The sequence below is a fragment of the Tigriopus californicus genome, chromosome 12 (genome assembly GCF_007210705.1).
Source record: "Tigriopus californicus strain San Diego chromosome 12, Tcal_SD_v2.1, whole genome shotgun sequence".
NCBI lineage: Eukaryota > Metazoa > Arthropoda > Copepoda > Harpacticoida > Harpacticidae > Tigriopus > Tigriopus californicus.
Genome location: NC_081451.1, coordinates 14573930 through 14586851, shown reverse-complemented (window position 1 = coordinate 14586851; position 12922 = coordinate 14573930). Strand labels below are relative to the sequence as shown.

The 12922-nt window shown below is 43.5% G+C and overlaps 1 protein-coding gene across 2 annotated transcripts in view; it reads right to left on the bottom strand.

The window, feature by feature from the left end:
- Positions 1-7673, bottom strand: part of LOC131891920 (uncharacterized) — a 33727-nt gene extending 26054 nt beyond the window's left edge. Inside the window, exon 1 of one of the 2 annotated variants that reach the window (XM_059241612.1) lies at positions 7419-7673. In XM_059241612.1, the coding sequence (XP_059097595.1) occupies positions 7419-7579 (161 nt within the window). In that variant the 5' untranslated portion in view covers positions 7580-7673. The remainder of the gene's footprint in view (positions 1-7418) is intronic. The other variant, XM_059241611.1, reaches the window with a different exon arrangement.
- Positions 7674-12922: the final 5249 nt, after the last annotated feature.

Here is a 12922-nt window from a genome sequence, read left to right as displayed (position 1 = left end):
TAACGTCCAAGCCCCTAACTCCGAGGTACGAGCTTTAAAAACTGGCCTCTAGCTGTTCCTCAAAATACAGAAACATCAAAAACACATCAAAATATAGGCATCCCGGAGCATAACAATTAACACCCATTTGGCTTGGGTCCTTGAAGGTTTAGAGTCCCCTAATCCCCCTACAAATGCTGAAATTTCGTGGGGTTCGATCTTTCTTCTCCTAAATTCGTGTTTTTTTCCAAAGGGGGCGGGCAGCAAACAATCTAGGGCCTAAGAAGGTTCGGCTAGCCAAACTGTGTTTCGTCGTACCCTTTAGGGTATTTGAATGGTTCTCATTTTCTAAATTATGCACACAAACCAACAATACTCTATTTTTAAGTGGTTCAAAGATGTAGCATGTAGTGTTTTTCTATCAATCCTTAGGCTCACAAACGATAACTTGGCATAATGCCAAAATAAACTAAAGCCCTTAAAGTTCCGATTTCTTGGCAGTTGTGCAGATCGAGGCTAGAGCGAGAGATTCTAGACAACCACTCGGTCGGAGAGGTTTGCAAGAATCCATCTCGATCGTTGTCCACGGTTACGATGTCCATGGGTATGCTTACTCAAGAAGGACGAAAGTCATGGAGACCTAGATTGACGAGTAACAGCCGATTGAAATTTAGCATTCTCTTTGTGCTTGATCGAGTCATTTGAAGGAAAATTAGTACTCTGCCTTAATCATGAGCGCGTTCAATTAAAAAGTTTACGGTTTTTGATGACCTTAGTTGGCATGACGTTCAGACAGACTTTAATGCCGGTGAAAGATGTAGCCAGGATCTCCAAGCTAAAATCAACGCTTTTCGAATTCAGTATTTTGTCAATCAGCAATATATACAGAGATTTAAAACCTCACGGAATTCGCCATGTCTAATTTTTTCGGCTCCAGGAATATGCCCTATAACTCAGACAAGTTAAAAAAAATGATAAAAATAGATTAAAGAGTAGAAATATGCTCACACTACTATCGGAGTTCCAAGGACAGTGTGACCAGACCGACAATATCAAGCGAACCAGCATCTATAAGGTGTCTTTCAAATTCAAGCGTTTGGTTTAAGATAACGTAAGTCCCATTTAAATTCAGCCATTTAATTTATCACTTGGTTTGATTGGCTGTTCATCACTCTCTGACATGTTGGCTAACAATGATGGACAGAAATAGAATCTGAATAGAAAAGATGTCCCGGTATACGAAGACCATATTACATCTCTCCCCAACTATCTAGGGTAGGTAGCTGCATAAAGTTAAAATAAGGCTAATCCATCATGGCCGGTTGTTTTCAAAATTTTGTCTGGTCGGGCCTGGCGTGTTTGAATCGTCAGCTTCAAAGGCCTATGAAGTTTCCGGGGAAATTCCAAAACACAGCTTGGCATTTTTCTACCTCAAAAAGTCATAAGTAACAACTGTGATTTTTTGCCGTATGGAATTCTAGCAAATTAAGAGCACACGTTGTTAGCTGTGGAATATAAATTATATCATCTAAGTCATCGTTACTTAGTTACATGGGAATTAGTGGACCAAATTTCNTAAAACTTTCAAATACCTACTCAATGCAAATTAAGAGCACACGTTGTTAGCTGTGGAATATAAATTATATCATCTAAGTCATCGTTACTTAGTTACCTTGGCATTTTTCTACCTCAAAAAGTCATAAGTAACAACTGTGATTTTTTGCCGTATGGAATTCTAGCCAACTTGAAAAATATACCCAAAAACATGACAAAAACTAAAACTTTCAAATACCTACTCAATGCAAATTAAGAGCACACGTTGTTAGCTGTGGAATATAAATTATATCATCTAAGTCATCGTTACTTAGTTACATGGGAATTAGTGGACCAAATTTCATCGTTTTTGCCCCAAAATGCCACGGTAATATGTTTATTCAATTTCCCAAAAGAATTAATATCAATTGTCATTATCACAACAAAGCATTTCCCGGTCCTCTGAGACAACTCTACACAGGAAGATTATCGAATGTGACGCGGCGCTGATGGCCCGTAAGGGTGGTACGGCGGGTACTTGGCTGGGGGGTTCATTGTTGGCTCAATTTATGACACTTGTAGCTGATCAGGAGGGGGCGCAGGTAGCAAGTACGATCAGTTCCGGACAAACTGGCCGGTTGAGGTGGCCACAACGTATGAGCGGCCCTACTCCGAAATGGAAATGATGAGACCTGCACCATAGGACCAATCTTTGGTCACTGGATGTTGGACATGTACCCAATTCATGTACCCGTAGTTCGGGGGGTGGGTGACTGGCAGCGGCTTCCACCCTGGCCTTATCCATGGCCCTCCTGGCTGAGGCCAGCTCCACTGTCTGGTCAAGTTGGAACGAATATGATCCAGTCAAGGGGAGGCGGGTCTTTAACTGGCGACCAAAACAATCCTATGGCATGGGAGTAGCCGTCAGCCCTGGGCCTGGCCCGCCATACCATTAGTGCAGCCCAAAATTCGATATTATCCGTCGCACCCAACTTCCGTGAGAGGGCCTTCACGGTTTTGACAGCGACTTCTGCCTCAGGTTATACAGAGAGCTGGTCTCAAAGCATATACCAAAGTCCGCACACAACATCGTGAATTGTTTGCAAAACAGTGGATCATTATCTCTTTTCTGTCGGCCACGAGAGCCGACTTCGTGGAACCATTGGCGAAGTTTGTATCATATGGCGTCTGAGGGCAATTTTATCATTGTGTATGGCAGGTCTTCCCGTCCAAGTCAAAAAAATCAACTGACACGGCTTCCATAGGGAATGAAGCAGTGTCAAATCCAGAAGAGACTGGTTCCTTGGGTTGTGAGGGTAAGGTATGGACACAAATCGCGCATCTCTTAATCCAATTGTTGATCTCATTCTGCATTCCAGGCCAATAATATAATTGCCTGGCAAGTTCCGTCATCTTTGTAATGCCAGAGTGTGACAGATGAAATCGTTCTAATATTCTCTTTTGGGCGGGTATTGGCGCAATCACGAGGTCTCCATCCAAAAGGAGGCCGTTTTCAGTGGTGTCTTCCACCCTAATCTCGTTTACCACTTCTCCGTATGGGGAAAGCATGTGTGGCAGAGTATGTCCAAGATGGAGTCCCGTACGCAATTGTATTCATCATCAATCCCATTCATGATGATGGCAAACAAAGGATCATGCTGCGTTATTGACGAGCACAATGCTACAACGAGGGACTCATTGGCAGTGAAAACGGGGAACCAACTGAGAGCAGAGGCTATTAAATGGTTCTTCCCAGCCAACCATGTCACTAAGAATGCAAACTGAGCCAAATTCTCACGGAGTCTAGCAATTGGGTATTAATATTGTTGAGAGATGGCAATGGCTTTTCGAATATGCCACGGAGTGGCCAATGGTCAGTGATGACTTCTGATATTCTGTTTAAGAAAAAGGAGCATTTCTGGACCGCGAACCAAATTGCGCACAGCTCAAGTTCGACAGTTGCATAATTCCTCTGTGCAGTGAAAAGTGCCCGCGACCAACATTGAACCGAGCAAATGTTACGTATATAAAGCCAAGACTGTGGAGGTTCAAAGCGTCAGTCAAAAGTTGTGTAAGTAATGATGGGTTGAAGGGCTTGGCAACTGCCGGGGACGTTAATATGTTTTTTGCGTGGCAAAATTCCGCTTCATGTGCTGGTAGCATTCTTCAAAAGTTCGCGAATCCTCACAATAGTGTGTTGGAGGTCCAGGACGAACGCCCCCAATTGACTTTGATGCTAATCCCAGGAACGAACGCAAGTCTGTCACCGATTTTGGGGACAGGAACGGCCGCAATGCGTCCAATTTCGAAGGATCAGATTTCAAACAGTCCACAGACACTATAGAGCTGGCGAATTTACCTGACTTTCCAATTTCGAATTTCTTGATGAACAATTTGATACCATGGTAAGGTCTTAGCTTGGACACATAAATCGTCAACTATTCTCACAATGTATTTCTTTCTTTTTAGATCCTCAAGTGCAAGATCTGGTTGGAGGCTGAAGACAACTCCGCTCCCTTTCCACCCCATAGGGGGCAACCAATTGCGGTATTTGCCATCTGGTAACTAGAAAGAGCAAAGGTAAGAAGACTCGTCACCCAATGATACTTGGAAGTAGCCATGAGCTGCATCTAGTTTTGCAAACGATCAACTCTCAGGAAGGACCTGGCGCATTAGATCTGGTACAGAAGCAAATAGATGCACAGGGTGTACGTTGGCTTGGTTCAGTTTGGGGACAAAATGGGCGGGTGCCCACCAGGATGTGTTGGATGCGCATCAAGTCATTATGCCCGCCTTGATGGTTCAGCGGCTGGTTTTTCGTGATGGATGAGAATGGAACAAGCTGTTGTGACATGGTAAGGTTTAGAATCTGTATTTTGGACAAGTTAAATATTCATAGGGTCTCCACTCATTAAACCGGCAATATTTCCAAGGGACAATTCGGACATTTAGGCAAGCCCTGGTGCCAGCAAACAAACTTGCCTGCCAATGCCAGTGATGCGAAATTGGCATTTTCAAACTGGTTTTAACGAGACTGACCTTTCCTCATACAGCAATGCGAAAGAAGGATCAAAAACGTGTTTGAAGCCCCAAACTTGCATCACTAACACTGCTACCGACAAACAAACGAACCTGCCAGAGCTTGCCTAAACGTCCCCATACCATAGTGTTGGCGGCATTGAATAAGAATCTTCTAATATCGTTATCTCTTATTCCAATCCCAGCCTCTGTGATCCTTTGATGGCGTCTTTGACCTCGCCAATCTGATCCCCAGTTGAGAGTGGTGGTTTACTCTTGGCAGCGATGACGACATTCCAGGTGGACAGACATTTGTGGACCGCGGGGAAATCATCCGGAAGGATCCCCAAGGCCTGAAGGTCGCAATTCCCAATTAACACACAACCAGTGAGGTCTGGAGACACCATCGCAGAAAAAACCGCGGTTGGCCCACCCTTGGCATGGCATTTGAAGTCAAAGTTACCAATATTCCTCAATGGTCCCCTGTTGGCTGCATTTAATGAAGCGTCTATGGGACAAGCCTTGTTCCCTCCGCGCATGCTCCGACAGGAAGCACTATTCGGGATGCCCCTGGTACTGGCAAGCCCATCAGATTGAACTCCTCCTCAGCGGGAGTCAACCCCTTGATCTTAATCAAATCCTTACTTGATGACGGCACTGTTTCCCTTGATACAGTTTTCACACGAGTTTTTGAAGGTGAACGGCAGCTCTCACCGTCATACTTGATTACTGGTGAATCTCGACGTCTTTGTTCCCACTCTGGACCTTAAGTGCCTGTGAAGCCCTGTGATGGCTTCCGCTTATGACAAAGTTGCTTGATTTGGCCCACCTTGCCGCAAGTGAAACATGGTTTATCCTGAAAAGGACAAAGTGAGCACGGATGGGGGTGACCATATCCTCCACAGCTGATTGCAACTGCCGCAATATCTACTCTGCGGATTGTATAGCCATGGTCGGGCTCATTGTTATAGCGTCCCTTAGCATGTTTTCATGTCAGGACGCTCTACAGGCCAAATCATTCAGGTTGGGATCATCAAGCTCCCTCAGTTTAGCAAAGAGGGGACCATCATCCCGGCATCCTGCCAAAGCCAAGAAGATTAATAAGTAACCAGGAGTGATGGATGACAACTTGGCTTCCCTTGCTTGGCGGCGTAAATCCGTCATGATTACCTGCGGATTCTTTCATTTGGCCGTTTTTTCATGTGGAACAACGCCAACCGTCCGGTGAACAGAGGATTCAATTGCAAGAAGTGTTGCTCGATGGCCAAATAACATGGCTCTATTGACGTTGGGTTGCAAATGTCATCATAAACGCCGGTGCAAAGATCACTTTTCAAGAAGATTATGATCATGGATTTTTGTCCTTCCAGATCCAAAACTTCAATGTGGGAGGCCTTATAAACCGTACAAAACTTTTTAATCCAAATCTGCATCTTGAAGGGTTCTGCTTCCGTGGATAACATGAAGGGTTTCCAATCTGAAACATACTTGAACTGTGCTTGCCTATTTTCTGAAGCTGTCACGTCATCGGGCTGTGAGGTCGTTTGGTTCATCAAGAGGTGAGCAACTTCACCTATTTTTGTAATGTGTTCATGTGTTCCGATTTTCGCCTGCTGAACTGCCCTCACTTCCAGTTCCAGATCCTTCTCTGTCTAGTATTTTGTCCATATTGGACTCAGTCTCGCCCAAGAGGCGCCAGAAGTGATCCGCAGTGGTAAATTGAGTTCCCGGATTAGTTTTGGTTTTCCACAACTTGTGAAATGCGGTTGTTGACTTGCTCCTGGAGACCCATTATGGCAATCTCGCCTGAATGTGTCATAGAGCAGATGGAGAGGACGACGTGATCTTGCTTAATTTGGCGCACAATGGGTGCATTTCAGTCAATCGGGGTTGAAATGGTGGAGCGTATGATTTTGTGATTACCTCTACCCCATGTAATGTATGATGGGACGAAGAAGTAAATCTGTTCGCCATATTACTTACTTGCTGCTCTTGTTCCAGTAGCTAGATCCATCCTGATTCTTGTTCTGGATACCCGTGTCAGCGACCTCAAGTTCTTCTCCAAACCTCCAATGAGGACAGTGATGGCCCGCTTTTTGGATCCGATCTTCCTATTTCACTGAATCAAAGCAGTGGTGTTACGACGACCTGGTGTCTCTATAGACGCACAAGAATTTGGATCAACAAGATCTTGACGAGCATTGCCCTGATTGCCTAACACACTATTTAACAGAAACCGGTTTTGGGTGCTAGCAATCCGGCTCAAGGGACCATTAATGTTGGGAACTTAAATCCCTCTAGCATAGTGGACTGTATCCTTTGACTTTTAGTTACAAACTAACATTTATTTTCTTGATTCGTTCAAAACAGAACATTGCTTTCTTCATGATGAATAACCAGCGGCTTTCCGCGTTCAAGCTATTCCTTGGGGAGCGATATCGGGAATTATTATACTCCTCGAACTTTTGTATTAACACCAACACTGGGTAAAGCAATCAAAGTATTGGAGGCACAAAACCAGTCAATACAGAACACTGATGACAAAGTGCGACATCATTAGAACCCAAGAACCTGTACAAATTGCGAAAGATGTCCGATGAAGAAAGGTTTAAAAGGCATTAACAAATTAAGCCATAGAGCGGGCAGAATTAGAAGTTGCTCCAAAGAAGCCTCTACCCCTATATGCAAATATGTGACCACCTAAAGAGCGGTTAGGACAGGGAATGATAGACGCCAGGCAAAAGTGCTAAAAGTGCAGAATATCAAAAAAACCTGCCTACCTGACACTTGATTTGCCTTACACTACGAAATTAACTTATCGTGGGCATTTCAAGTGGAATTTCAAAAAAAGTAATTCAAGCAACACAACCAGCTTGGAGAATTCTTACCCTTCACTTCCTGGCACATAGTCGGACAAGGGCGTGTCACAGTTCACGTTCAGGTGAATGAAAAGCGAAGTTTCGCTATCAGTCAAAACTGATGCCGTTTGACTTAACATACATCCGAGTAAAAAAAGGCCACCCCGGCAAAGCAAGTGTTCCCAAAGCATGATCCAATACAACTAACATTATCTTAAAAGGAAAGTAAAGCCTTGAGGCAAAGGTTTGGCATCCGTAGTTAAGGAAGTAAACTTTCACTTGGATCAAAGACGTTGTGCACGTCAGCAAAATCCAATTAGGAAATTGGGTGCCTTGTAATGTTTGCAATTATGGACTTCCTGTTTTTGCGTGGTCTGAATCACTCTTCTCTGCTAGATTTTGCATTCGGTATTGCCCAAGAACCTCTATGACTTGAAAGGGCAAGTAATTACCGTGTTTTGTTCAGACATTTATGATTAGATTTCTTTTGTGAATCAGGGCGGTTGTCAGAAAAAAAAAACTGGCAAGAAATTGCCGAAACACGTAAGATTTACAAAAAACTGCTTAAGGAAAAAAAACACGGTTTTAACCCTGGATACAAATCAAAATAAACAAATCAACAACTGGTTCATAGATGAGTCCCATATTTGCACTATTAGTCCTTATCAAACTCTTACCGCTCAAATGCCAAGTACTCAGGTCACAGTCGGTATTTTTTGATAGTTCTTATGCCTTTCCTTAAGTGAATGCAAGGACTAGTGACCTCGAAAAAGAGACTTCAAGAGAGGCAAACAATTGTCGAATTTTTCCCACGTTTGCTGTCCTTTGCCATTATTGGGCTAAATTAATTGAACCAAAATACGTGGGATTTTTTTTTGTATTTTAGAGATAGATCTTTTACTGGATTTTGGAGTGGATTCGTTTGGCCGGGTATGAGTTGGTCAAAAATTTCAATACAAAAAGGGCTCACCCCAACATATGTGGCTAGTACTAATATATATACCCCGACAAAAAGTTTCTTTCCTGTAGAAAGCAGAAAATTGAGAGGACTGCACTAACCATTTTTTTCGCATGTGGTAAGGCCCCTTTTTGCAGAAGAATCCAAGAATCCAACAAATATTCTTATCAATAAAGGTTGTCAGCATCGTTTTATATTTGTAAGGAAAGAGGATCATTTCAGTTTTTTCGCACATACAAACTGTTAAACTTTTGCAATCTCTGATTGACATTAAACCCACATGTTTTGGAGGAGTCTACAGCCCATTTGTATTTCTTGGCCATGCAAACACTTTCTTTTGGCATTATAGATTAAACCAGATTGAGCAAGTTGTCCGAGCATTTTTTTCGGTGTAGCATTTGGGCTAGCTTTTGGGCAAGACACATTTCTAGATCCGCCCTAACCAGTGCTCCTAAAGGGTAAACTGGCGAAAGAGTCTGGACCATGAAAGCAAAGCTGGAAATAGTAATCTAAAATAAGGTATCAACAAATCGCAATATCACTCCCACAACGAAGGAATCAGATAGATGACAATTCAATGACACATTGCCATATCATCAGGAAATTTCTTCCTAGTAACGCCCATGTGTCCATGTTTAACGCCCAGATTTGATTGGAACAACCTTCTGGGCCAAGGGAACGAGGACTTTCATTTGATCTGAGACTGTTGAACCTTGAGACGGTCCAACGGGACCTTCTTCCGATAAACACTTAGGTTAAGGACAAAACACTTGGCCCTGCGTTTCAAGATACAGTAGGGGCCATTGTAGGGAAGTTGCAGCAGGCTGCCGTGACCATCCTGGCGCACATACACAAACTGGGTGATTGCCAGGTCTTTGGGTACGTGAGTGAGCGGGTCGCACTGGAATGGGGAACAACTCCACGGTGACTGTTTTGTAGAGGACGGGCTAGTGACGAGCAGCAATTGGCGTAATGGGGTTTGGACACAAACACTGACCCAGGTGTTGCAACAGGCGCCAAAAGTCAGCTCGGCGGCAAAGGACCCACTTTCCTTGAAGCGGGAAGCAAAATCGGCCATATTTGGCAAAGGGTGGCGGTCGTTTAAGTGTCGCGAGGTAGAGTGCCCAAGTACCCTATGGTTGCCACACGGCCGACAGCCTCTGTCCAATTTGTCCACAAATTGAAAAGGTCTGGCCTCTTTTGCCACCGCCATTGCTTGCCATGAAGCCGATTCAAACCGGCATCCCTGTATTGGCCAACCTAGATCACGGTTGCCATGTATTACCTAGAATTAAAAACAACGGTTGGTCTCGGTGGTAAGTCGTAGACTCTCTTTTTATTCATAGCTAAACATGGCTTTATATACAGAGAAGAGCATTGCGCTTACGGCGCCTGTTCCAAGTCTGTCGCAACATGTTGGAGCATAGAGTCCCTCTTTGGGATCAGGGTGTGGTTCTCTCATGACGATGCTTTAGTTCGTATACATGCCCTCGTGACAAGGTAAAAGGGAACCTTGTACCTTGTCAACAAAGAAGAACCGGAAGCCTCGCATGAGAGACCCTGTCTATGATAGTTGCTAGCAGACATGACAGATTTACAAAAATACATATTTAAATGTGAAGTGTGAAGAAACAAGTCAATTTTTGAAGTAGAGTAAGATTGGAACATGGAGAAAATCGGAACACAGAGATACGTGGAACATTGAAATGAAATTGGAGCATTGAGATAAAGTCGGAACAATGAGATAAGATTGAAACATTGAGAGAAAGTTGGTTGGACATTGAGATAAAGTTGGTTGGACATCGAGATAGAAAGTGAGAATGAGAGGAAATACGTATGAATGATGAAATATGAAATTACTAGTGCGGCATGGAATTTAGCTTGTTCTTGTAAGATTGAATAGAAATGAAATAGAGATGAAGAATGACCGAGGTCGATCACACCTACGGACAAAATGCACGTTATGGGGGCACCGACTGGGCTAGTCGGGGAGCTCATGGATAAAAAGGCCTTAAACATAAGATTGTGGAAAGCGGGAATCAACTGCATCCGATAACCACATATGATCTAAGGGAATCAACAGCATCCTGGTCATATTTAGAACGTTCATAAAATAGGGCACGTGAACTTATTCTTGAGCACGGAATAATTTGCCTTCCTTCTTTAGGGCATCGCGTCACTTTGGAGCAAGGAATCATTTGACTTCCTGTTTCAGGGCATCGCGGAACATACTTCGCGGAACTTGAACTTTTTCGTACTTTTTCTCTGATTAACAAACTCCATCTTTTACTGCAATATTTTCGAAGGGTGGTTAAATCGTTTAAATCCATTACGGTTTTGCTTGTATAAAAAAAATGCCTGGTCCCCTTGCCTCCAGTCATGGATGGCAGTTCAAGCTTAAAGAGAGTTTGAAGCTGCATAAATGAATAGCCCGGGGAAATTGTTTAAAATTGGCATTGCGCATCGGATGGGGCGAAATGTGAAGGGGAAATCATTTGTGTACAAGGATGAAGCCAATTGGCAGACTAGTCAAATTTGTCGACTGAGCGCCGGATTGACAGGAAAAAGGATATGAAATGTGGTGTATGTGTAAAGATGAACAAGATGGGTGAAGACTGGCCCGTAAATGTCACGTCGTAGGAGGGAAAGTAAGTTAAGAGTGAATGTAGCCATGAACATATGGAATTTGGAATGACATCATAAGAAATTGAGTATTTGTGCATGATCGTGGAAGACAAATTTTTGATTCGAGGCCATTTTCAACTGCCATTCATTCATCCAGGGAAAGTAGAGAGAAAATAGAAAAGTGCTGAGCCATGACCTTGCGGGAATGAACCTTCACTTTGAGGGAGGTTCAATCTATGCGGAAAGTGTAAGTGGATACTATTTAGGATAAGTGGGCATCCCAGGCGGTGTTGATCTGAAGCACAGCAGGCCTTCATTAAATGGAGCGGAGTAATAACAATGGCCTTGGGGGGATTTGATGAATACTTGATGAAAGAGAGTACCGAAGGACCCACTTAAGTAATTGTGGGGGATTATCAATAAGCAAGATACATAACCAGTAAAAACCGATTGTGAGGACATTTGCGATAAAGGAATGCTATGGCCACGAAGAAGAGAGAAATGGGAAAAAATTGGGGAGACACTTTGGGAACAAAATGAGCGAATGCCGAACCAAAAACCATAGGAGGAAATTATTCAGTTGAAACCTCAGTGATGTGACTTTGCGCCCTCAAAATGGGACATAGATTTTGGGCCCTCGAATCGACAATGTGATGAAAAAGATAGCGATAATAGATGACCCTCTCGGGGCCACGAAAGCTTGTGGTTCATGTTGGAGACAGTTCATGGGGCCTTGGGGGTGTGAATTTCTTTGAACCCTCCACGAGGATTCGTTATCCACCAAAATGGGTCCTTGGTTGAAAGATGAATTTCATGCTCCCTCGATTGATCAAATCATGATGCGATGCCTTCGAAATTGGAGACAAGATCACCAAGACGGTTGTCGTCAAAGATTCATCCGAGACTCCACGAGAAAGTTTCGAAATTTTCAGAAGGGCTTCCGTTGCATATACTCAAATGGGAATTGGTGAAAACTGAAGTGAAGCTCAAAGGGCTTGTCACTGAGAGTTGTAGGTAAGAAAAGTCACGGTTGCCATGTATTGGTCAACCTAGATCACGGTAGCACTGTATTACCTAGAATAAAAACAACGGTTGGTCTCGGTGGTAAGTCGTAGACTCTCTCTTTATTCATAACTAAACATGGCTTTATATACAGAGAAGAGCATTGCGCTCGCGGCGCCTGTTCCAAGTCTGTTCCAAGTCTGTTGGAGCATAGAGTCCCTCTCTGGGATCAGGGTGTGGTTCTCTCATGACGATGCTTTAGTTCGTATACATCCCTGCTAACCGTGCAGAGAAAAGCATTCAATCTCTGCCAAAGATGCACCTCTACTCAGTAGATCACTTTGATTATCGGTGCCCTAGCAATGAAACCACTCAGACACTTCAGAATCATTATGAACTTCTTGTCCTCGTTTTTTTCACGAACGTCTTCCACTCAGACCTTGATTTAACTAACCATGCCAGGACGATAGCAGAGTCTGTGAAGTAGGTTTTGACAGAAACCCACCAATCAAGGCTTCCTCCCCAAATTTCACCAACTGACAAAGTAGGTGTGCAGGCAACAACTCAAGCCTGGCTATAGGCACCTTTAACCTACAGCTGACTGATGACGTCATCTTAAAAAGGAAAGGTAAACAAATTTCCTGGGCGGTCACTTTTCCAGCGCTACTAAGACTATTGAACACATTTAGCACTCATTCCTCCAAAATTTCAGTCAACAATGTCGCCTAAGCCAGTTAGTCATTACTGTTTAGTGGTTTTGGGCCGTCGTGATCAAAACTCCAAAGAATAATCCTCAATGGAATCTATGGATTGAAGCTGTTCTGCGATCACACTCAACGTTCAAGAGTTCTGGAAGGATGGATGAATCGCATCCACGGGAGTCTCTTACAATCAGTGGACTTGGGCAAATTTTATTCAGAGGCCATTGCAGTGGCCAACTCTTCTTAAA